Source organism: Bos grunniens, chromosome 3, assembly GCF_055505025.1.
Source record: "Bos grunniens cultivar Pamir isolate PY7600 chromosome 3, Bosgru_T2T1.0, whole genome shotgun sequence".
Taxonomy (NCBI): domain Eukaryota; kingdom Metazoa; phylum Chordata; class Mammalia; order Artiodactyla; family Bovidae; genus Bos; species Bos grunniens.
The window spans coordinates 78,081,386-78,106,953 of NC_141167.1; the positions used below are offsets into that span (position 1 = coordinate 78,081,386).

The 25,568-nt window shown below is 35.2% G+C and overlaps 1 protein-coding gene across 8 annotated transcripts in view; it reads left to right on the forward strand.

Annotated features, from left to right (window-relative positions):
• SLC35A3 (solute carrier family 35 member A3) overlaps window positions 1-25,062 on the forward strand; it is a 46,441-nt gene extending 21,379 nt beyond the window's left edge. For 5 of the 8 annotated variants that reach the window (XM_086391429.1, XM_086391435.1, XM_086391433.1 and 2 more), the window contains exons 2-8: window positions 6,439-6,643; window positions 10,577-10,731; window positions 10,805-10,927; window positions 12,905-13,076; window positions 14,012-14,130; window positions 15,773-15,906; window positions 21,281-25,062. In XM_086391429.1, coding sequence (XP_086247555.1) covers window positions 6,439-6,643; window positions 10,577-10,731; window positions 10,805-10,927; window positions 12,905-13,076; window positions 14,012-14,130; window positions 15,773-15,906; window positions 21,281-21,371 — 999 coding nt within the window. In that variant the 3' untranslated portion in view covers window positions 21,372-25,062. Of the gene's footprint in view, window positions 1-6,438; window positions 6,644-10,576; window positions 10,732-10,804; window positions 10,928-12,904; window positions 13,077-14,011; window positions 14,131-15,772; window positions 15,907-17,889; window positions 18,560-21,280 lie in introns of those variants that run through there. The other 3 variants (XM_086391431.1, XM_086391437.1, XM_086391430.1) reach the window with 2 other exon arrangements.
• The last annotated feature ends 506 nt before the right edge of the window (window positions 25,063-25,568 follow it).

Sequence of the window (25,568 nt, forward strand, 5' to 3'; positions counted from 1 at the left end):
CAGATCAGATCAGTTCAGTCACTCAGTCGTGTCCGACTCTTTGTGACCCCATGAATCGCAGCACGCCAGGCCTCCCTGTCCATCACCAACTCCCGGAGTTCACTCAGACTCACGTCCATCGAGTCAGTGATGCCATCCAGCCATCTCATCCTCTGTCGTCCCCTTCTCCTCTTGCTCCCAATCCCTCCCAACATCAGAGTCTTTTCCAATGAGTCAACTCTTCGCATGAGATGGCCAAAGTACTAATATTATATTATATATATATAAAATATATATAAGACTGTCTTATAGAGGTGGAACATAATCTTTGTTTTCATCTATTTTGTTTTTATATATTTGTTTTGCATATAGGGGTTTATTAAATGAAAGTACTTACTTCTACCTTATATTGTACTCTAAAATCAAACTAAGTGTATGTCTTAGAAATACACTTCTTGACAGAGGATGAGATGATTGGATGGCATCACCGACTCGGTGGACATGAGTTTGAGCAAACTCTGGGAGATAATGAAGAACAGGGGAGCCTGGTGTGCTGCAGTCCATGGGGTTGCAAAGAGTGATTGATGTTAATTTATTTGATAATCATTTAATAATGCGTGAAAGTCATCTTGTACTGCTTAAACTGACACAGTACTAGATATCATATCTCAGTAAAACTGGAAGAAAAAGAAATAGGAAAAAAAAAAAAAAGGAAATACTTCATTTTTTTCATTTTGAGTTTTTTTTCTTCCTTTAGGCAGAATTGTAAATTCAACTGTAATTCTTTACAGGTGCTGTAGTGCAAATAATCATGTGTTTGCATATATTTTACTTCTTGACTACATATTAGAAAAACAACACCCTTCTTTGCTCCTGCATGTTTCCTCTACTCCTCATACAGAATATTTCACTTCTGACACTTCTGGTCATCAAATCTGTGTGGGGTTTTTCCCCACACCAAGGCAAATTCTCTGCAACACCAGCTGGATGTCCTTCTGCAGTTCTGATACTACCTATCTGGAGATGGTGTCGGATCCCATATGTTAAGGGCTCAGTCTCACAAGACTGCTCCCACCCTACTTCATATGCTGATCACAACCTGGGTCCCCAGTTACCAACTGACTTGGATTTAGCTACAAATCAGAGGTCCTCAGGCTTGATTAAATTGCTAGAGTGGCTCGTAGAACTCAGGGAAACATTTATGTTCACCAGTTTATTAAAGGATATGATGAAGAATACAGATGAACAATCAGATGAAGATTAGGGCAGAGTCTGGGAGGGTTCCCAGCACAGGAACTTCTGTACGCATGGACTTGGGGTGCTTCACCTTCCCTGTACACATGTGTTCACCAACCTGGAGGCCCTCCGCACCCTATACTGTTGGGATTTTATGGAGGCTTCATCATGTAGGCATGATATATCATTAACTCCATATTCAGCCCTTCTGCCTTCTTCAGACAATGGGGGAGTAGGGGAGCTCAGAGATAGGGCTGAAAATTCCAAGCTTCTAATCATGGCTTGTTTTTTCTGCTGAGCAGCTCTCCTTCAGGACTCATCCAGAAGCCCACCCAAATTTGCCTTATTATAACAAAAGACATGTCTATCACCCAGAAAATTACAAGGATTTCAGGAGTAATGTGTCAGGACTGGGGTCAAAGACCAAATATTAGAATAAAAGATGCTCCTAGCGCCCTTATCAGTTAGAGAACTACCAGGGTTTCAGGAGCCAGGGGCAGAAACCAGTGTATATTTTTTTCTATTCTCTCACAGACTTAGAAAAACAAAAAATAACATTGTGAGAGACTAAGAATATTAAGAACTGTTTTATCACAGTGAATGTTTATATTGATGTTGTATATACTTGGAAGTGGAAAAGCCACATTGTAGAAGTAATGTATCCTGGCTTAGAATCTGACCTTTATATTTTCATTTGAAAAGAAATCAGAGTATTGCCGTTATAATATGTACATTATGGTCTTCAGTTCAGTTCACTTGCTCAGTCGTGTCCAACTGTTTGCGACCCCATGGACCACAGCACGCCAGGCCTCCCTATCTGTCACCAACTCCTGGAGTTTACCCAAACTCATATCCATCGAGTCAGTGATGCCATCCAACCATCTCATCTTCTGTTGTCCCCTTCTCCTCCTGCCCTTAATCTTTCCCAGTATCAGGATCTTATCAAATGATTCAGCTCTCCTCATCAGGTGGCCAAAGTATTGGAGTTTCAGCTTCAACATCAGTCCTTCAAATGAACACTCAGGACTGATCTCCTTTAGGATGGACTGGTTGGACCACCTTGCAGTCCAAGGGACTCTCAAGAGTCTTCTCCAACACCACAGTTCAAAAGCATCAATTCTTCGGTGCTCAGCTTTCTTTATAGTCCAACTCTCACATCCATACATGACTACTGGAAAAACCATAGCCTTGACCAGACGGACCTTTGTTGGCAAAGTAATGTCTCTCCATTTTAATATGCTGTCTAGGTTGGTCATAACTTTACTTTTAAGGAGTGTGCATCTTTTAATTTCATGCCTGCAGTCACCATCTGCAGTGATTTTTGAGCCCCCCAAAACAAAGTCTGTCACTGTTTCCACTGTTTCCCCATCTATTTCCCATGAAGTGATGGGACCAGATGCCATGATCTTCGTTTTCTGAATGTTGAGCTTTACGCCAACTCTTTCACTCTCTTTGACTTTCATCAAGAAGCTTTTTAGTTCTTCACTTTCTGCCATAAGGGTGGTGTCATCTGCATATCTGAGGTTACTGATATTTCTCCCAGAAGTCTTGATTCCAGCTTGTGCTTCCTCTAGCCCAGCGTTTCTCATGATGTACTCTGCATATAAGTTAAATAAGCAGGGTGACAATATACAGCCTTGACGTACTCCTTTCCCTATTTGGAACCAGTCTGTTGTTCCATGTCCAGTTCTAACTGTTGCTTCCTCACCTGCATATAGGTTTCTCAAGAGGCAGGTCAGGTGGTCTGGTATTCCCATCTCTTTCAGAATTTTCCACAGTTTATTGTGATCCACACAGTCAAACGCTTTGGCATAGTCAATAAGGCAGAAGTAGATGTTTTCTTGGAACTCGGTTTTTCGATAATCCAGCGGATGTTGGCAATTTGATCTCTGGTTCCTCTGCCTTTTCTAAAACTAGCTTGAACATCTGGAAGTTCACTGTTCACGTACTGCTGAAGCCTGGCATGGAGAATTTTGAGCATTACATTACTAGCCTGTGCTGCTGCTGCTGCTAAGTCGCTTCAGTCGTGTCCAACTCTGTGCAACCCCATAGATGGCAGCCCACCAGGCTCCCCCGTCCCTGGGATTCTCCAGGCAAGAACACTGGAGTGGGTTGCCATTTCCTTCTCCAATGCATGAAAGTAAAAAGTGAAAGTGAAGTCACTCAGTCATGTCCGACTCTTAGCGACCCCATGGACTGCAGCCTACCAGGCTCCTCCATCCATGGGATTTTCCAGGCAAGAGTACTGGAGTGGGGTGCCATTGCCTTCTGCGTACTGGCGTGTGAGATGAGTGCAATTGTGCGTAATTTGAGCATTCTTTGGCATTGCTTTTCTTTAGGATTGGAATGAAAACTGACCCTTTCCAGTCCTGTGGCCCCTGCAGAGTTTTAGTTGTACAGAATAAACAAAAGAGTTTCTTAACCAGATTTGAAATAATTTTGTAACATTTTTCAGGAAAATCAAATGCCTTTGCCAAATGTAGATTGCTGGCAACTTATTCTCCTTTTATACAGAGATAAAAGGCCACCAGGAAGTCTTTTGAAATTTTACAGTAGCATGTAATGGGATCTAGAGAACTTGATATTTGACTTCATAACTGCTATTTCCAATTAGTAGTGATAAGGCCTTGAAGAAGTCATCTAACTTCTCTGTTCACTGTTTTCTTTATTGTAAGAGGAATATATTGTACTGGATGATTTCTAAAACATTTTCCACCTCTAAAATGCTACAGTTTTATTTCACATTAGGCTTCTTTTGCTCACACAGATCTATAAGAATGAGATAGATGGGTGATAAAGTGGTTGTACCACTTTACATTCCCACTAGCAAAATTGAGAGTTCTTTTCACTTTAAACCCTCTTCAACACTTGGTAGCATCAGTTTTTAAGATTTCATCTGTTCTCGTAGGTATATAATGTTATCTCATTGTGGATTTAATTTGTATTTCTCTAATGACTGTGATATTGAACATTTTTTCGTGGGCATATTAGCCATTTTTTCTTTTGTTGGTGAAATGTTTATCAAATCTTTTGTCCATTTTCATTTGGGTAATTTTTTTCTACTCATTGTGTTATAAGAGTTCTATATACATTCTAGATACAAGGCCATGGTCAGATTTTTGTATTGAGAATATTTTCCCCCATGATGTGGTTTGCCTTTCATTATTTTTACAGTATCTTCAGAAGAGCAGATTTAAACTTTGACAATGTCCACTTTTTCCATATTTCTCTTTTGTGGTTTGTGCGTTTTGTAAGAAATGTGGATATGATTTTCTCCTATGTTTTTACCCTGAATATTTATATTTTTAGCTTTTATAACAGCTCTATTTCTAGTTAATATTTGGCACGAGGCAGATAAATAGTGGTTCGTTTAAAAAATTACAGATAGCTCATTGTTTCAGAATTATTTGTTAAAAAGACTATGCTTTCTTTTTGGTACCTTTGTCAAAATTATTTGACCAAATATGTATGGGTCTTGTTCTGGAATTCATTCTGTTCCATTGATCTATTCTTCTGTCCTTATGTTAATAACAGTCTATTTCTAGAGCTTTATAGTGAGTCTGGAATTTCAGTAGTTTAACCCCTTCCAGTTTATTTTTCCTTTTCAAAATCCTTTTGGTTGTCCAGGTCCTTTGTATTTTCCTATAAATTTTCAAATCAGTTTGTTAGTTTCTACCAAAAAAAAAAAACGCTTCAGGGATTCTTTTTTTTTTTTTTTTTTTGAGATTGAATCTTTAGATGAATTTGAAGCAAAGATGTGGCTTGGGGCAGAGAGGCAGTTGACTGACCATGCACACTACATTAAGTCCTTCCTTGAAGGAGGATCTTAGTGGGTCATCTCCAAGTCTACAGGGTTTTAGTGACTGATGGTGTTATTCAGATCTTCTGTATTCTTACTGGGTTGTATGTGTGTGTGTGTGTGTGTGTGTGTGTGTGTATTCTATCAATTACTGAGAAAGGTGGGTTAAAATCCCACATTCTGACTGTAGATTTACCTGTTCTTCCTTTTAGTTCTGTCAGCTTTATGTATTTAAAGCTATGTTAGCACATGTACATTTATAATATCTTCTTGATGTGTTGACTCTTTTATCATTATGAAGTATCCTTTAATTCTAAAAATAATTCTTATGTAATCTGTTTTGCCTGATACTAATCTAACTCCTCCAACTTTCTCATAGCTATTTTTATCATGGCTTATCTTTTTCCATTCCTTTTACTTTTTAACATGTTTGTATGTTCATATTTAAAGTGAGTCTCTTAGAGTTAATATTAAATTACTTTAGGAAAAATATTGGAGCTTTGCTTCTTTTATTTTTGGGGGACACTGGATGAAGTGTACATGAGAACTTCTGTACTATTTTTTTCAATGATGTAGATATAAAATTATTTCAAGAATGTTTAAAATTGCTTGTTGGTGGTACGTTTTTGTAGTGACGGCTTTAAAATTCTTGACTGATAATTCCAACATCTGTACTAACTATGTGTTGTTGCCTGTTGATTGTCCTTATTTATCCTAGTTGAGATTTTTTTGTCTTTGAGTATGATGAGTACACTCATTTTGGATTGTATCCTGGGCATTTAGAGCGTTATGAGACTTTGGTTCCTACTTAAATAGACACTGGAGAGGGAGGGATGGGTCTGCACCTTCAATGCCATTCACCTTGTATAGGGCAGGAGTGGTTGGCAGAGCTCTGCCCCCATGATCTGTTTGGCTACAGTGTCTGGTGGGGGTGGGAGGGCCACCAACTCTGTTGTCATTTGTGCACGTTAGGGATGGTCATCAAAGCTCTGCTCACAGATTACACAGCACTCAGTTGGGGAGGTCGCATCCTGTAGGACTGCTGTCTTCCCAGTCCTCGGTTGGAGACGGTGGGCTTTTTCTTACGGCGTTTTTCTTATTGACCTACATCTGTTGGTGGTTCCAGGTTGTGAACTGCTATAGCACCCAGGGTGAGATACATGAGTGGCAAAAATCTCCAGGGAATTCACTGCTACATTTCTCAAGATCTGCAGTCTCTAGCCAGTTTGTCTTATTTTTTCACCTTTTCAGAGTCTCCTTATAGTTGCTTTGTCTTTGGTCCAAGATTTATAGTTGTAACTAGCAGGAAAAATAGGGTGGAATGCACTTTATCTTCTTTGGAATGAGACATCTCTTACTGATTTTTAATGTTTCTAATTTCTATGTTTTCTAACTTTATTTGCCCTGTGTATTTTGTTTTTCAGGCAAATGAAGATAAAACAATGTCAGCCAACCTAAAATACCTTTCTTTAGGAATTTTGGTCTTTCAGACTACCAGTTTGGTTCTGACGATGCGTTATTCTAGGACATTAAAAGAAGAGGGGCCTCGTTATCTGTCATCTACAGCTGTGGTTGTTGCTGAACTTTTGAAGATAATGGCCTGCATTTTATTAGTCTACAAAGATAGCAGTAGGTATCTAGGGTTTTTTGGTTTTTTTTTAAGTCACTGAAGTTTATTTAATTGTTTTGGAGTTATTCATATATATATATGTGTATGTATATACACACACACACACACACACATACATACATACATACATAGACACACACACACACACACACACACACACATATATATATAAGACTTCCCTATTGGCTCAGCAGTAAAGAATCCGCCTGCAACACAGGACCCACAAAACACTCGGGTTCGATCCTTGGGTCAGGAAGATCCCCTGGAGTAGGAAGTGGCAACCCACTCCAGTATTCTTGTCTGGAGAATCCCATGGACAGAAGAGCCTGGCGGGCTACGGTACATGGGGTCACAAAAAGTTGGACACGACTGAAGCGACTTAACACACACAGTCCACACATACATACATACATATATATATATAGGTACGCGTATGTATATGATATATATATATATAGGTGACTACACATTGGAACACTATTGCATTAAGAACATTTCAATTTTCATTTTATTAAGATAGTTTTAGTCTAGTAATAAAAGTATCTTATTCTAATCTATATTGTGATTTTATGTCCTGATTAATGCTATAAATATGAAGCATAGTTTCTTACATTTACAATAATTTTGAGAATAAGAATAATTTAGAGGAGTCATAATTTTTTACTAAAGTCTAAGCTTTTTTATTTTATTTGCTGCATGATTAGTTCAGCCATGACTAATTTTATATATACACACACACACACACACACACACACACACATATTGTAACATGTCTTAGAATTTATTTCTTTTTATGGCTAAATAGTATTCCATTGTATGTATATGTGTGTATATATATATACATTGGAGGTCCCCAACTTAATGATGGTTCGACTTAATGATTTTTTTGACTTTGTGCTGTGCTCAGTCACTCACTGATGTCTGACTCTTTGCGACCCCATGAACTCTAGCCCACCAGGCTCCTCTGTCCATGGGATTTTCCAGGCATGAATACTGGAGTGGGTTGCCATTTCCTATGATGGCATTAAAGTGATATGCATTAAGCAGAAACCATACTTTGAATTTTGATCTTGTTCTGGGCTAGTGATACGATACTCTCAGGGTGCTGGGCAGCCACAGCAACCTGCAGCTCCCAGTCAGACACGCAATCTCAAGGATAAACAACCAGTTCACTTACAACCATTCTTACCCATATAACCAGTCTGTGTTTCCTTTCAGTACAGTATTCAATAAGTTACATGAGATATTCAACACTTACTATGAAATAGGCTTTGTGTTAGATGATTTTGCCCAATATTAGGATAACGTTTAAGTGTTCTGAGCACATTTAAGGTAGTCTAGGCTAAGCTATGATGTTTGGTAGGTTAAGTGTATTAAATGCATTTTTTACTTAAGATATTTTCAGCTTATAGTGGGTTTATTGGAATATAACCCATTGTAACTGAAAAAAGATCTGTGTAACATTTTATCCATTCTTGTATTGATGGACACTTGAGTTGTTCCACTCGTTGGCTATTGTAAATAATGCTGTGATAAACAATGAATAATCCTGCATTAGACACACAAGTCTCTGCTTTCATTTCTTTTGAATATATACTTCAGGATAGAATGGCTGAGTCATATGGTAATTCTGTTTAACATTTTGAGGAACAGTGAGACTTTTCCACAACAGCTGCACCATTTTAGATCCCTACCAGCAATGTATAAGAATTCCAATTTCTCCATATCCTCACTAGCACTTATTATTTTCCATTTTTTAAAAATTACAGCCATTCTAGTAGGTGTGAAGTAGTATCCCATTGTTGTTTTGATTTGCATTTCCCTGATGACTGATAATGTTGAGCACCTTTTCATTTGCTTATTGGCCATTTGTGTATCTTTAGAGAAATGTCTGCTTAAGTCTGTTGCCCATTTTTGAATTGGGTTGTTTGTAAATTTTGTATACTTTTGAAACTGTCATGTTGGCCATTGTACTGGAGTGTATCGATCTGGGAGAGACAAAAAGAGATTGCATTTGTATTCAGAAAGTAATAAATGTTTAAAAAGATGCTCTACCTCTCTAGCAATGAGAAAAATCAAATTAAAGCCACAACACTCAATTTCACTACCCTCAGACTGCTAATAAGAAAAATGTGATAACATTAATTATTTAAAAATTTAATTTTAAGAATGCGCTAATATTTTAGATTTTTTTCTGCCAAAACTAAGAAAAAATCTTGGTAATTTTTAACTACTTACATACTTTTTTGACTATCTTAGAGTCAAGAAAGGATGAATATCTAGCAGCATTTTTAAAAGTTATTTTCATTTTAAAACAGTTTTCATAATCAAAGTTTTCAGATTTTATATTGAGAGAGAGAGTCATCTATAAAGTGTCATTATCGGTAGAGTGGTAGGGTTCCTTAGACTTTCTCCTTTCTTTGGGAGATTATGTATCTCTTAAAGTTCTTTGGACTTTTTTTGTGATTGATACTGTGGATTGGCTAGCTCAGAGTCCACTGTTAACTCCTTCCCCCCTTTCTTATCTCTAAAGTGGAGAATATAAAAGAGAAGGGTTGATTTTCCAGCTCCCTTGCAGCATGGGGTAGGCATGCAACACACAGCCCTGATCAGTGAGAGGGAAGAAGATGCCTGCTAGGCCACTGTTCCCTCCTCTTTTTCTTTGGTTGCCAAAAGGAAGAACCAGAGGTGCTCAGTCATTTGGTAACCTGTTGTAAAAATCACGTAGACAATAGATGAAAAGCATGAAATTAAAAACCTTATATAGAGAGAGAGAGAGAGAAAGAGAGAGAGAGGAAACTTAGGTCCCTGATGTCATTACTGAGCTGCTGTAGCAGCTTTGGACCTGGACTCATGGTAATGTGAGACAAATCCCTGTGGATTTGAGCCAGTGTTGGTTGAGTTTTCTGCTGTTTGAGCTAAACCCACTTCCTAACCGATACCATTTTATGATTAAAGTCTTCATAATTATTAATTGGCATGAATGACTGATAGAATGTATTATAAAATACTAGGTATTATAATGTTGCTATGATAAAGTAAGAATACTTGGTTGACAAATTAATACTATGAGATTTTTATTATCATAAATATATGTGTGTGCATATCAATTTGATTTATTTCCCAGTGAAAGATATATATTATTATAAAGACAAGGCACTTCTTAATACACTATCTTCTAAGATTTAACATTTGAAATATTAATATCATTAAAGGTATAGATTTACCTTATTTTGGAGAAGGCAATGGCACCCCACTCCAGTACTCTTGCCTGGAAAATCCCATGGATGGAGGAGCCTGGTGGGCTGTAGTCCATGGGATCGCTGGTGTTGGACACGACTGAGTGACTTCACTTTCACTTTTCACTTTCATGCATTGGAGAAGGAAGTGGCAACCCACTCCAGTGTTCTTACCAGGAGAATCCCAGGGATGGGGAAGCCTGGTGGGCTGCCGTCTATGGGGTCGCACAGAGTTGGACACAACTGAAGCAACTTAGCAGCAGCAGCAGCATACCTTATTTTATTGCAGATATTGTGTTTTTTACAAATTGAAGATTTGTGGCAACCCAGCATTGTCAAATGATAATGAGCATTTTTTAGCAATAAAGTATTTTTTAATTAAGATATGTAGATTTTCTTAGACATAATCCTATTGCACAGTTAACAGATTATCATACAGTGTGCACATAACTTTTATTTGCACTGAGAAACCAAAAAAATTCTGTACTTTATTGTGATACTCACTTTATGGCTGTGGTCTAGAACTGAACCTGCAACCTCTCTGAGGTATGTCTGTAGACCTTGAAGTATCTTAATAGGTAGCTGAATTTCCATTTTTTTTACAGGTGAAGAAAACAAGGATTTGAGAGAGAACATGGAACGGATTCAGAGTTACTTAATTACTGATTTTGTCCATTTCGTGTTTTTTCCTAGAATGTAGTCTAAGAGCACTGAATCGAATACTACATGATGAAATTCTTAATAAACCTATGGAAACGCTTAAACTTGCTATTCCATCAGGGATATATACTCTTCAGAATAATTTACTCTATGTGGCACTGTCAAATCTCGATGCAGCTACTTATCAGGTATCTAAAATACATTTCTAGTAATCCTTCTAAGAAACAGACAAACAGTAATATCAGCTGTTTTCTTTTTCAGGTCACATATCAGTTGAAAATTCTTACAACTGCACTATTTTCTGTGTCAATGCTTAGTAAAAAATTAAGTGTGTACCAGTGGCTCTCCCTAGTAATTTTGATGACAGGAGTTGCTTTTGTACAGGTAACTATTCAAGATAAGTATAACTTTCATTTTTATCACAGTTTCAGAATCTCATTTTGGAGAGTATGGTTGTTCTTTGTTGATGCAAATTAATGCTTATTCTCACAACTGTTTTTGAGGGCTTCCCCATGAGGAAGATACCACATTGGGACTATAAATGATACAAAGAAATCAAATCAAATCAAATAATCTGAGGCAAAGAAGTGAATAGTCTATTTAGGGAAGTAAGACACTTTGTAAAACAAAGCTGATTTTTACTTAGTATCGGATCATTTGAGATCAGTCACTCCCTTCCTATTATCTGTCAGCTTCCCTGATACACTCCTTCTTGGTTCTTTTCACATCTTTCTAATGGTTCCTTAGTGGTTTCCTTCCGGGGGTCCTCTTCCCTCATATACACATTAGAGATTGGGGTTGTTGATAGGCTTATTGTTTCTCTTAAATTATGTCCTTATTTTTGGAGATTTCATTCTTTCTGGATGTTTTTATTAATTCATATGCTGATGGGTTCTTGATCTGTGTCATCAACTCTGGTTATCACCTCTAGTTTCAGATTTGTATATCTAAAAGCCCATTGGACGTCTTTGGTTGGTTGTGGGCTTCCCTGGTGGCTCAGACAGTAAAGAATCCACCTGAAATGCAGGAAACCTGGGTTGGATCCCTGGGTCAGGAAGATTCCCTGGAGAAGGGACTGGCTACCCACTCCAGTACTCTTGCCTGGAGAATTCCATGGACAGAGGAGCTTGGCAGGCTACAGTCCATGGAGTCTCAAAGAGTTGGACATGACTGAGCGACTAACAGGTTCACTTTTCACTTCAGTAGGCCTTATAAACCAAGTGTATCCAAAACTAAACTTTACCTTTCCCCCACCAAACCTGTTCTTTATTTCTATTTTTTTCCAGGCATTCTTTACCTAGCCTGAGAGTTGTCCTAGAGTCTTCCTTCAGCCTATACATCCAATCACTAAGACTTTGTGACTGTTTTCTAATACTTCTTGATTCTGTCCTTGTCTGTCTCTACTAACATTTCCCCATTTCATGACTTCTTTGTTTCTCAAGTAATCTTTTGCAGCAAATCCTAATTGATGGTTTTGTTTTGTTTTTTACCATCACCGAAAATTCAGCCTCCACTTATTCACCACTGTGGGCTATCTAAAAATAAATCTAATCATGTCAATTTCCTGCTATCCAAAGTCCTCCTTCCCTCTCCCCACAGTCAGTTTCCTTAGAGTGTGGTATGTATTGTATATTTTCAATAAATATTCCTGATATTAACTGAGTATTACTGAAATATAATTGGCATATCAAACCCATATTTTCATAGTCCTACTTAAGGTAAAGTAGTTGGTATTCAATTTTTAAAAGTGAGGTATTTTAAAAAATCAAGTAACTAATAGTTCAGGTAGGCAAAAACCATGAGAAGGATAGAGAAATAAGTGAAGTTTTAGGAATGCTGATCTACAGAATAAAGCTCAGAATGATTAGCTTGATATGGACCTTCCATAATATAGCAACCACTCTGGACTTATTTTTGCTGCTCCAATACTTCACACTCTGAATTTCTATAACCAATCTGCTTGTAGAGGCTATTTTGTGCATCTGTGCATTTATTCATTCTCTCTTTTTTATGGAGAAGAAAATGGCAACTCATTCCAGTATTCTTGCCTGGAAAATCCCATGGACAGAGCAGCCTGGCGGGCTGCAGTCCATGGGGTTGCAAAGAGTCGAACACAACTTACTGACTAAACTGCAGCAACAGCAGCTCTTTTTTTTAGGGTATTTTTAAAATTATAGATTGTAAAGGCAATATCACTATGGAAAAAAAAAAATGATTCTAAGGTTTTTTCAAAAGCTCTCCTCTGTAATCCCCAGGAATGGAAATGGTTGCATTTTTACCTTAAGGTCTAAGAGTGGGCTCTAAACATGTATTTTGTAAAATATTATAGGAATTAAACTTGTGTTGTTTCTTTTTGTTCAGTGGCCCTCAGATTCTCAAGAGCTTAATTCTAAGGAACTTTCAGCTGGCTCACAATTTGTAGGCCTCATGGCAGTTCTCACAGCATGTTTTTCCAGTGGCTTTGCTGGGGTTTACTTTGAGAAAATCTTAAAAGAAACCAAACAATCAGTGTGGATAAGAAACATTCAACTTGGTAAGTTTTAAATGTTTTCTAACATTACTTTTAAAGTGATTATATTGTTATATTTAAAGATTTCTATGTATCTTTAATTAAATAAACCTTATAAAAACTGCTTGTTGTTGCAAATAAAATTTTAGAAAGAACATTTCACATCCCTTTTGGTTCCTTTTTCATCATGGAATACTTTGATTAGTTGTGACTTTATTTAGAAATTTGCTTTACCATGCACTCTTTGCATATGTTACCAGAGAATTTCCCCTAAAGAGGTGACTCCTGTAGTATAACCATTTCTTTATTCATAGTTTAGGATTGCTCCAGGAAATCTTAGTTCCAGTAGTCATAAGGGATAAGTCTACCATAAGCTCTGTGGTAGAAGTAAGGGATTCAGCAGTGAACAAGACACATTTCCTTCTCTCACTGAGCTGACTTTTCCCTAATGGTGAGACTTCAGTAACAACCTTCTGATGTTGCCTGTGGCTGACTGTTTCTTTTCTAACTTTTTGGATATTACTTATCATACATCCAAAATTTCTAATTAAAAAAAAATGCCATACCACATACCTGAGTTATTATATCTGCATATATGAATGTGAATATATGAAAATGTAGATCTAGCAATAGGAAGATACAATGAAATATACAAAAGTGCACATTTTACAAATATTTGAATGGGGTATCCATACAGTCCTGTAATGTATACACTCTATTTTTTCAGTGCCCCAAAGCTGGTAATCTGTTCTGTTTTACATTCCCATGTCTTTTTCTTAGTCATAATATAGTACTAAGTATATTTTTTCTAAGTTTATATAATTATACCACTAAAAAAACTTCTAATCAAATTTTATCAAAATGGAAAAGTTTAAAATTATTGGTAATGTTAATGGAAAAATCTCTCTCCTGACAAACCAAAGGACATATAACATAGACTTTACTTTTTTTTTTTTAAGGTTTCTTTGGGAGTATATTTGGATTAATGGGTGTATATGTTTATGATGGAGAACTGGTATCAAAGAATGGGTTTTTTCAGGGATATAACCGACTGACCTGGATAGTTGTTGTTCTTCAGGTAAAGCATTTAAATTCTTGTATTTATGCTAATAAATTTTATTTTAACATAGAAAATCAAAATAGCTATGATGTACTGATAGGAGGAAAAAGGGCTTCTCCTGTTAGTACTCTCATTATATCTAGTTTATTCAGGGAAGTTAAAATAGGACTGATCTAAATGCCGTAATGTAAACTTTATGGTATTTAAATTTAACATAATGAAAATGCAAGATTAAGAATAATAAAAGAGTTAAAGCTGAGGACGAATATAACTTTTAATTTTTCTACAGTTCTAATCATTTCACAGGAAGTCTAAAGTCAGTTCATTCAAGCTCAAGAAGCAGATCTAGATATTTAAATCTGTAACAGTTTAAAAGTTTAATATTCATTACATATTGGAGTATCCCTATCAAATAACCTCAGTTTATAACTTGAAATTATTCAAGGGTTGAGTAATTTCATCTTCAAAAAATACTTAAGTACTCTGGAGGAAACAAAAATGAAGATACAAGTCTCTGCCTTCACAGCCTTTCTCTAGAGATATTTGAAGCTGAAAGTCCCTTAGGGAAGATGGGTGAGAAGGTAGCAAAGGATAAGTGTGTTTTGAAAGCAGGAAGGATACTTCTATTTTTAAGATAAGAGAAAAGGAGATAGGGATAAGTGAAAATTCAGAGAAAATTTGAGAAAGATTTTATGATGGCTTTTATCCTGTTGAGGAGGAAAGCCCTCTTTCCTTAAGAAGGGACTACAGACTTGAGAAGAATTTAAAAGGTTTGGTACAGCTGGTATGAGGGAGAAAATAGAAGAATGAGAGCACTGCCAAGAAATAACAGGACTCAAACATCTATTTATAGTGAGCTCATTGGCATAATTTGTGACTTTCTCTCTTAAAGCTTTTACCATTTGAAGAGGTGCAATGAAAGTGGGTAACTCAGATTTGGGAGTTGATACGTAGAGTTTGGTGAAATGAAATGAGTCATGTCTGACTCTTTGCGACTCCATGGACTGTAGCCCACCTGGCTCCTCTGTCCATGGAATTCTCCAGGCAAGAGTACTAGAGTGGGTTGCCATTCCCTTCTCCAGGGTTTGGTAGAAAACAAAACTATGAGATATGGTAAAACCATTATTTAAGTAGCTACAATTTGGAATTTGAGAGGGATTTGGCAGAAAGTTCTTTCTATACTCTTAAAGAGAATGATTAAAGTGCTTCAGGAAGAGTACTCTGACAGCAATTTGAAAGGTAGATTAGAATGGGAAGAAACTTGAGGAAGAAAGCCAAGTTAGGCAATTAAAAGGCTAGTAAAATATCAAGTTACATTTTATTTTTAATCAAAAATAATATTTCACTAATCAGAGTATTCAATCTTCCCACATTTGTCTGAAGAATTGATGTTTAATTACTAAATTGGATAAGGATAGATATTTTATTCATAATATGGTCAAACTCCATTATAACAAACTGCAGATTCTTCTGGTAGTTATTTTATCCGATACCTTTTGAAATAGAGAGTCTATTGAACAAAACCTAGATGCTCATATGTTACAAAATGTTTAATAAAAATCACTTATTTAATGGAATCAGATTATAGGACAAAAAAGTATTTTGAAAAGCAGTTTTATATGTGTCTATTTTTAAAAATAATCTTTTAAAACTTCTGCAGGCACTGGGAGGCCTTGTAATAGCTGCTGTTATTAAGTATGCGGATAACATTTTGAAAGGATTTGCAACCTCTTTGTCCATAATATTATCAACACTAATATCTTATTTTTGGCTACAAGATTTTGTACCAACCAGGTAGTGTATTCTTTTCTATTTCTTTAGATCTTATTTAGAAAAATGAGTCTTTCATATGATCTGATCTGAAAAATTTTGTTCTATTACAGCTTTTAAAGAAATGTAGTAAGATTCATTTAACTCCCTTTTTAAAAGGGTTTCAAATTAAATGCATGAAAGTCTAACACTAGACAGTTTTTTACACAGTTTGGCTGGCCAGAATTTCCCCAGTAGATCTGAATGGTGGTCTTTCCCCCAAAGTTAAAAGTCATATTTTTAAAAATTATTAAGTCATATAAAGTCATTTTAAGAATTTATATAGCTTAAGCCAGGAAAGGAGGTGACATTCTTGAAGAAGATAATTTGTTTATAAGATAATTTGAGTCACCTTTGAAAAGGTGGCTCATGAGAAAGTTCTTTAGGGAGAAAAATAGTCTAGAGAATTGCAAAAAGAATGATGGGTGAAGCAGGAGACCCAGGACTGTGCAGTGTCATGGATACCAAGAGAGAAGACAGAGTGAGGATTAATAAAGTATAACATATAACATAAAGTTATATTTGGTCTACAATTATTAACTTGTAATCCCAGGGTACTGAGATTATATTTTAATGGATTCTAGGATACCATCCTTAGTTTCCTGTAATTTCACTCCCTCTTCATCTTCTTATTTTCTAAACTTTGGAATACTGTCTTCATTTGTCTTTGGGCTTATATCTGCTCTCACTTCCTTGGTGATCTTTATTCTCATGAATTTAAATACTGTTTATAGGCTAATAACTTCAAATTTAAATTTGAACTCCAGGCCTTTATATATAATTGTCCATTTGTCTATTTTCTCTTCGGTGTCTACTAGATAACTCATTCCCCATCTCTGTCAGGGTTCTCAATTTGTTGTACATACCTTCATTCTTTCAATTGCTTAGGCCTTTTAACTTAGGAACACAATTTATCCTTCTTTGAAGGCAGAGTCTATAGATATGGACATAGATAGTTTTATAAGAGAAAGTTAAAATGTATGAAAATTTTTTATTTTCTCAGTGAAGTCATCCTTCTCTTTACTCTCCTCTCACATGTCATTCTAACACAGAGACAAATCCTATTAACGCTTCCTTTTTTATATTGCCAGAGTCTGACTGTTTCTTACAACCTCTAATGCTATCACCATGATCCAAGTCACCCTCATTTATCATCTAGATTAAGGAAATAGGCTCCTGACTTGCCTCCTTGCTTCTTCACCTATGTCTCTGAATTTTCCCCATTCAGTAACCAGAATGATTATTTTCAAAATCAGTGTACTCAGGAACCTTCTGATTGCTTCCCATGTCACTCAAAAGTTGTCACCATCAGTGGCCTCTTTGGTTTGGCTTTTATCTATCTTTGTATCCTCATCTGACATTACTTACCTCTTGTTTGCCTTTTTTTTTTTTCTTTTAACCTTTTTGCTATGGGCTCTGATTTGCCCTTTATTCTTCTTGGAATACTCATCCCCTACATATTCACATGGCATACTCCCTCATGTCTTCAGATCTTAGCTCCAACATCCCTTTATCAAGAGATGTCTCTAAAAAAAGAGCAACCCGTCTTTCAACATTCTTTCCTTCTGTCTTCCAAAGTCTTATCACCATCTGATAAGTAAGCAAGGCCAGAACTTGGCATATAATAGATACTCTGATTGTTGAATGAATGTTTAAGATCTTAAAATTTTAAGAGTTAGTAAAATTCGTTTGTGTTAGTAAGAGTAACATAGGATTATGGGTGGAATATGGTAGTAGAAAAATGTAATATGCTTGTTATATTTTTATGTTGAACATTTATCGTTTGGTTCTTCTCTAGAAACTTGAACAGTAGGACTGGGACGTGTGTGTTGAAATCTGTAATTTTTCTGAGGCATGAATTTAAAAGTGTTGCTGTTTTTAGCTTGGTTTGGAAATGAATTACTAGTGAGACTAATAATTAGCACCTCTATCTTAACGATGTTTTATTCCCTACCTAAACTACCTAAGGGCTTCCCAGGTGGCTCAGCGATAAAGAATCTGCCTGCAATGTAGGAGACATGGATTCAGTCCCTGGGTCGGAAGATCCCATGGAGAAGGAAATGGCAGCTCTCTCCAGTATTCTTGCCTGGGAAATCCCTTAGATAGAGGACCCTAAGGGCTACAGTCCATGCATGGGGTCTAAAAAGAGACAGACATGACTTAGTGACTAAATACAACATTAAATTCCCTACCTATTAAATGGGGGAAATTACATGCTTTAATATTATTTGAGAATGTTTAGTACTTGTAGATTTTAAGGGTAACTTAAAAAGGCATACCTTAAAAAAAATTAAAACCTCATATAAGGCCAAGGTGATAACTTTAAATCTTTGAATCATGCAGGGAATAAAATAAGTAAATGAACAAGTAAACAAGCAGAGGAACAAAAGAGTTTTTTTAGTAAGGTGCTTACTTGTATGTGTAAATCCGTGTTTCTGAGGGAGCATGTAGAGTATGTTGGGATGAAGATAAAAGGAGAAAAGACAATGATACTGTTGTTTTGAGAATATGCATAGGACACCAAGTTAGATGGAGGAGACAGGTTATTTTTCCTAAAATAGATAGCTAAGCCTTCCATCTTTATGTATTTTTACTTTTGTGGAAAACTTCCATTATCTAATAAATGCAAAGATCTATATTCTGAATGTAATAATATATTTTCCTTTGTTATCCCCATTTCACCTACTGAAACAGTTTTTTGGTTTCTCAGTACTACCCTTGAGCCCTGTACCTGCCTTTCTGATTGTTCCTTTGGTAACCTGTCAGTTCTCACTCACTTTCTTATCCATCTTATCAACTGTCATGTCTTAACCTGTCCTCTCTATGAAGAAGTCCCAACTTCACCTTAACTCTAAATTCCTATTTTCAGCTGGCTGCTGGACATCTCTACTGATATCATATCACCAGTATTCCCTTTCCTGTTTTTAGGTGCTCATTTTTTGCTTATTGGTGTTACCATCCTTATATTTAGACTTGCTTATTCTTTTATTTGGAGAAGGCAATGGCACCCCACTCCAGTACTTTTGCCTAGAAAATCCCATGGACGGAGGAGCCTGGTAGGCTGCAGTCCATGGGGTCGCTAGAGTTGAACACAATTGAACGACTTCACTTTCACTTTTCACTTTCATGCATTGGAGAAGGAAATGGCAACCCACTCCAGTGTTCTTGCCTGGAGAATCCCAGGGACAGGGAAGCCTGGTGGGCTGCGGTCTATGAGGTAGCACAGAGTCAGACACGACTGAAGCGACTTAGCAGCAGCAGCATTCTTTTATCAAAAATTTATTGTTTCCACTATGTGTCTGTCAGTGTACTAGAAGATCCTAGAGAAATAGGAATGCATGAATAAGATATGATTTTCTATCTTCAAGGAGGTCTCAGTGATCGGAGAAACAGAATAAATTATAACTATGATCAATGCAGCAATGGAAGTACATATACAATCCATTAGAAAGAGGGGGTGCAAATCCTTTAAGTATGAAATTCTGGCAGCTTCTTCCTTAAAATTTTTTTCTCTCAGAACCATCTAAAAATAGCTGGATTGGGAAAGCAGGGGTTTCCTGATAGTAATAGATATTCTAGTAGATCCTGTTAGAGATATCATAGAATGGATTCCTAGAAAGTGGATCAGACAACTTTCCAACTGAGCATGTGATTTTATACAATTCCAGGTTTCTGGAAAGCTAGGAAAAGCTCATTATGATTGACCAAGAAAGTGCTCAGTCAGAGTCTAAGTAGTTAACCAAATATTCCTGTGGTAGTAATTTTCTTTAGGATACATTGTAGGAAGTATTATGTTCTCTTAATTGTCTACATATACCTGTATTCAAGGCTTTTGAAAAGTTGCCCATCTGCAACAAGTCAACACTAGACGTATCATAACAGGTAGTGACTAAGCTCCCTATATAAGCTAGGTTCTTAGAATATAATGATGAGTGAGGAACACATGGTTGAACAGAGGAGCAGAATGTAAATATCATATTATTTACTATAGTGTGATAAAGTGTCACCATAGAGTAACTTTGCTTGGGGAAGTTAGTCTTAGAGACTTTAGACCTGAGTTGTTATCAATAAGCAGTTTTCTTGGGAGGGACATTGCAGGCAGAGGAATAACATCTACAAAGACAGTGTCCCGAAAGGCATGTTGTGTTCCCTGGAGGGGGTTGGGTGGAGTGTGGGAGATAAGACTGCAAGGACTGTATTATGAAGGGCCTTTAAATCATAACTGTTAATAAAACTTTAAAAACAAGACTAATTCATATCCCTGTAACAGCACTTCAAAGAATATACACGTTAAAAGTTAAGATTGATATTCTAGTTTATATTCAGTTTAAGTTCCAGTACCAGTTTCTATTCATTTCTAGTTTATAATAAGGTATATTATATATATGTGGATAGATGAAGAAAAAAACAAGTCTTCTTGCACTTAATCTAATTTCCTTTTTTAAAGCATCCTATAAAAACTGATCTTCCCTGTAGCTCAGATAGTAAAGAATCTGCTTGCAATGCAGGAGACCCGGGTTCAGTCCCTGAGTTGGGAAGATCCTCCAGAGAAGGGAATGGCAGTCCACTCCAGTATTCTTGCCTGGAGAATACCATGGACAGAGGAGCCTGGTGGGCTTCAGTCTGTGGGGTTGCAAATGGTCAGACATGAATGAGCAACTAACACTACTACTGTAAAAATTAGTCCTGAGTTTTATTTATTAATACCTTTGACTTTAAACTGAACTTTACTTTGGTTTGAAAAGAGTGCAGTTTTCCCTGCATATTTTCAAATTTTGTTAAAAAATTGAAATCTGTTAGTCTTCAATGTATTATAGGCAAAAAGCATACTAAAATGAAATACTTTATATACACATACATGTCTAACGGAATAACTGCTGTATACCCCAAACTAACAAAACATTATAAATTAACTACAGTTTTTAAAAAAGGTTTTAAAAAAAGATGAAACACAACATTTTATACATACTTATTTTGGGAGACTACAGTATATATAGCACAGTGGATGGAAGTGCAGGTTTGGCTCTAGAGTCAGACATACCCAAGTTTGAATCCCATTTTCTGCTTCAAGCTGTGGGACTTTAAGACAATTATTTAAATTCTCTAAACCTGTTTCTTCTTATATTAACAAATGAGGGCAATGCTAGTCCTTCTTCATAAAGTTGTTTGAGAACTAAATGAGATAATGCATGTAAAACACCCAGCTGAATATCTGGAACCTAGTAGCCACTTAGTATTTGTTAGCCATGTTACTGGAGCATTTTTTCCCAAATTATATTTGTGTTTTATAGTAAAGAAATATAATTTGTGTTGTTTTTAATCTGATTTTCTCTTCTTCATTTTTTCTTCATCTATTTAGTGTCTTTTTCCTTGGAGCCATCCTTGTAATAACAGCTACTTTCCTATATGGTTATGATCCCAAACCTGCAGGAAATCCCACTAAAGCATAGTGGTAACTTACCTGGTTTTTCACAGTGGTGCACTGGGAATCTCAACATTAATGCTGCACAGAGGACTTCTACAGATTCTAAGAGAAAATCATCATGCTGAATCTGATCATAATGTTCAAATGGTTTGAAAATATAAAAGTTTAAGGATAAAATATACATATATGTAACAAAATGCCTATTGCATCTAAAAATCAAAACTTGAACATTTCCAGGGATTAGAATAATTACTAGAGGAAATTTAAAATTTGAGTTTTTTAAAAGATATTATGTTTTTGATTGCTGCAGAAATATCCTATGCACTCTTTGAAACAGCACACAGCAAGTGTCAGACAACAATTTTGCAAATCATATATATTTAATTTTATTAAATGTTTTTTATCTTATTCTTTCTGTACAGATATATCAAATAACATGGATATTCAAAGTTTGAACATTATAATTATCTATAAAGCTGTGAAGAAATAGTATGATTTGAAAACCATTTTCACATATCTCAGATTTTTATATTTATACAGAAGATTACTAAACAAAGGATTGCTATATGTTGCAAATGTTCAAATGCATAAAAGTTGATAAAGTAACTTTCTGGGTCTGATCTGTCAGAGAAAAAAATTCATACTTAAATTTAATATAAAGAAATATACACATCTGTTTTGTCCATCTAAACTTTAAGATCTTTTTAGTGCTTTGAAACTGCTGAATGCAATCCATTTGTTCCTGTGCTAGATAGTAGCCAGTGACTTTTACATTAATGGAGTTTTGTTCTTTATCTCTTAATTGTATTTCTTTTCTGTAAATTGGATAAATCCTTACTATTACTTTAAAATAAATTTCTCTCTGTGTTAATTTCCATTAAAGTTTTAAAATGTAATTTAAAGGGGTTAAATACTCATTTAATAATTTAAAATAATAATTATTGTCTAATGTCTCCATTTGGAGAATTTTAAACTATCAAAGCATATACTCTACACAACTAGAGCATTTTTAGATGACCATTTTATTCACTGATCTATAATTGATGACAAAACAACCAAATATATAATAGTATAGACATGAATAAATTGAGACCAGAATGACTTAGACATTCCAGATTGCCATGATATACTTTAAATGGCACTATAACTATAAATTCAGAGTGTTCAGAAGAACTTTCTAGGCCTCTCATAAACCCACCATTCCTAGGAATGTTCTGATCAAATGTCAGAGAGGCAACCAAATTCTGAATTCCCTTTTTGTGACCTTACAAAAGCTGCCAAGAAAGAGCCACAACTTTGCTTTATAGTAGTGGTTTATTTTCCATTTCTTTTCCATTTGATTAGCACTGGAGTTGAGATTGCAAATTACATGAGTTATGGTTCAGGGAGAGAAAATATAGCAGAAATGATCAAATGAATTGGTGGGCACAATTACTTTCTAAAATTGAAATAGGGGTTTAATTTATTGTTGACTAGAGACAGAATTACCTATTGTGTATAGAAGTATTATACTTTATTTTTTCCTTCATGCATTATGTATTTTTAAAAAGTCTCTTGTTCTAATTGTATAAAAACTGTAAAAAATAAATATTTTTATATAATTCTAATGAATTTTGTTTAAATTTGGCTGAAAATACTATGTTACAATCTGTTGGCTAGTCTCGGCTAATTAGGACTGGCTGTGTTACTTTGCTGAGACAAACCTAGTCTCAACAAGACACAGGCCTAATATATTCCATATAGAGTTTTTTAAAATGCTTAAAATTACAAAGTATTTTTACATTAATTTGCTGGTAATTCCAAAATGGTACCAAGCAAACTTTCTGGAACTCTGACTTACATTTTTCAGTGACTACTTTTTAGAGTATTTATTAAATAACTTTACTACAATTTGAGAATGGTGTTTTTAGACTCTGACAACATTCACATTTACATTTACTACTTAATGCTAAGAGAAATCTAAAACCTGTAATGCAGAGAATTCAAGACTAAATATAAAGATTTATGTTCAGCTTACACTGAAGTGTTGGGTACTTATGTATTAATCTGGTATGCATTCATCATTAATTGTGAATTCAAGTTTAGTCTCTCCCAATTTTAACACTTCAAAAAATGATACAAGCAAATTATTGGACATCAGACATGTTAGTTATAGTGGAAATATATTTTCAGGTACCCCAAAATAACACAATTTTCAAGATTCCCTCCAAAGTTTATAAAATGTAGTCAAGAGTTTGGAGAATGGGCAAAATAGTCTAAAGTATATTCTCAAAGCAAACTTTTATTAGACAAGCATAATTTATATTTTGCTTTTCTAGTAGGTTGGAATAGAGAATTGGTTGTATAGTCTATAGTTTTTGATTCATAAAGAAATAACCATATTTGAAACAGTGGACCCGTTTCCTAGATCACGTCATATGTACACATAATGCCATTTTCTTCTGTGTGTGGTGTGTGTTTTGATGACTTCCAAAAGCCTTATCATGTCAACCTTCTATAATGATGATTCCTTGATTATTTAAATTCTTATACTTTTTAAAGTTTACATTTATCTGTCAACAACTTTGTTCATTTTAAAGAAACGTGCTAATGCATCGGAGAAGAGTGCCAGTTGATAGTTCTATAAAACTTTAAAACTATGGTATTTTGGAAGAAAAGCTTGAAATGCAATATATAGATGTAATCAACACAGTAATATTACCAATTCTTTAATAAGTGATTTTTAGAGAGGTTGTAGACTACTTTTACAGTGGAAAATGTAGTTTAGACATGCAAAACTTGAATGTTTACATCTATTTATATTGAATGTCACAGTTTCATAGAAGGAAAGGTGATTTGAGATTTAATCTATATTCCAAGGAGACAGAATCTGAGTGGAAACTAATAGACTTTGTGCTTAGTAGACCTAGTATAAGACTATTTGTAAGAACTGATAAACTTTTCCTACATATCAGATTATTAAACTTTAACATTGTCATTGTATAGTCACTCATCTGAGTTTTGTATTTAAAAACAGGGTTTAGCATCACTCATTGTATTTACGCATTCATTGTTATAATTAATTACATGTGAATGTATGCTCTACATGATAAAAAGTTTATAAAAGTTATTTATGCTATATTGAAAGTCATCTTAAGAATCTCCCAGATATGTAGCATATTTAAAGTACTTATAGGACCAAAGGAAAAGCACCTTTATCAAAATCTGGTCCTGTGTGCCTTGCTTTACCAAATACCTGGCTTTTCTTGAGGATATTACTGTAATTCACAATTTTGGACACATAGGCAAAATTAGGATGTTTGAAGAATAACTATAATTCAATGTTTTCATTGTTTCAACATTTGCTATTTAAATTCATTATCTAACAGAATATTGAAATAGGTATATTGTATAAATATTAGAAAATAGAATTTATTTAAAGAAATTATGGTACCATTGCTCCATCATTGAACTTTTGAAACTTTAACAATTGTATATAACTCTCATTTTGATTTTTTTCTTATTATAAGATATAATTTACTGTGATTTTTAAAATATTTTTTAAATGACTTGGATTCCGAATTTGTCATTATATGTATTTCATTTGTTTAAAAAGATTCTTTTGGGTTTGGGGTTGTGATTTGTATATTTAAATCTTTTATGGACATAATTCAAAAGAATGTATAAATTGGTCTTTTGTTTAAATGGCTTTTTAATTGATAAATTTCTCTTTGTCATTTTTTGGTATCCAGTTATTTTCTATTCTCTAGATTTCTGAAAGTAGATTATTTTCATAACTATGTAAATTTTTTGCTATATTTCCTTGTTTTCCTATTCACCTGTGTCTGACTTAACCATGAATTAGTCTTTCCATATATCAAAAATGACTCCCTGAGGCCTTTCCTACCTCTCTGGTTACCTTCCTTTTTACTGTGCTCTTCCTTTTTACTTTGCTCTAGCGTGAAAGACTGGATCTTATTTAAACTAGTTAGAATTTCTCTACCTGTATGATTATAACAGTCTAAAACTTTTTGCTTTAAACAAATTATCTCTTTTGATAGCGTCAAAATTAAGAGATTACAGTAATTGGTATATGTTTTCTTCATAATTTATTTTTTTGGCTGTGTTGCATGGCTTGCAGGATCTTAGTTCCCCAACCAGGGATCAAACCTATGCCTCCTGCAATGGAAGTGTGGAGTTCTAACTACATGAGAAGCACCAACTGAAAATCTTTATATTTGTA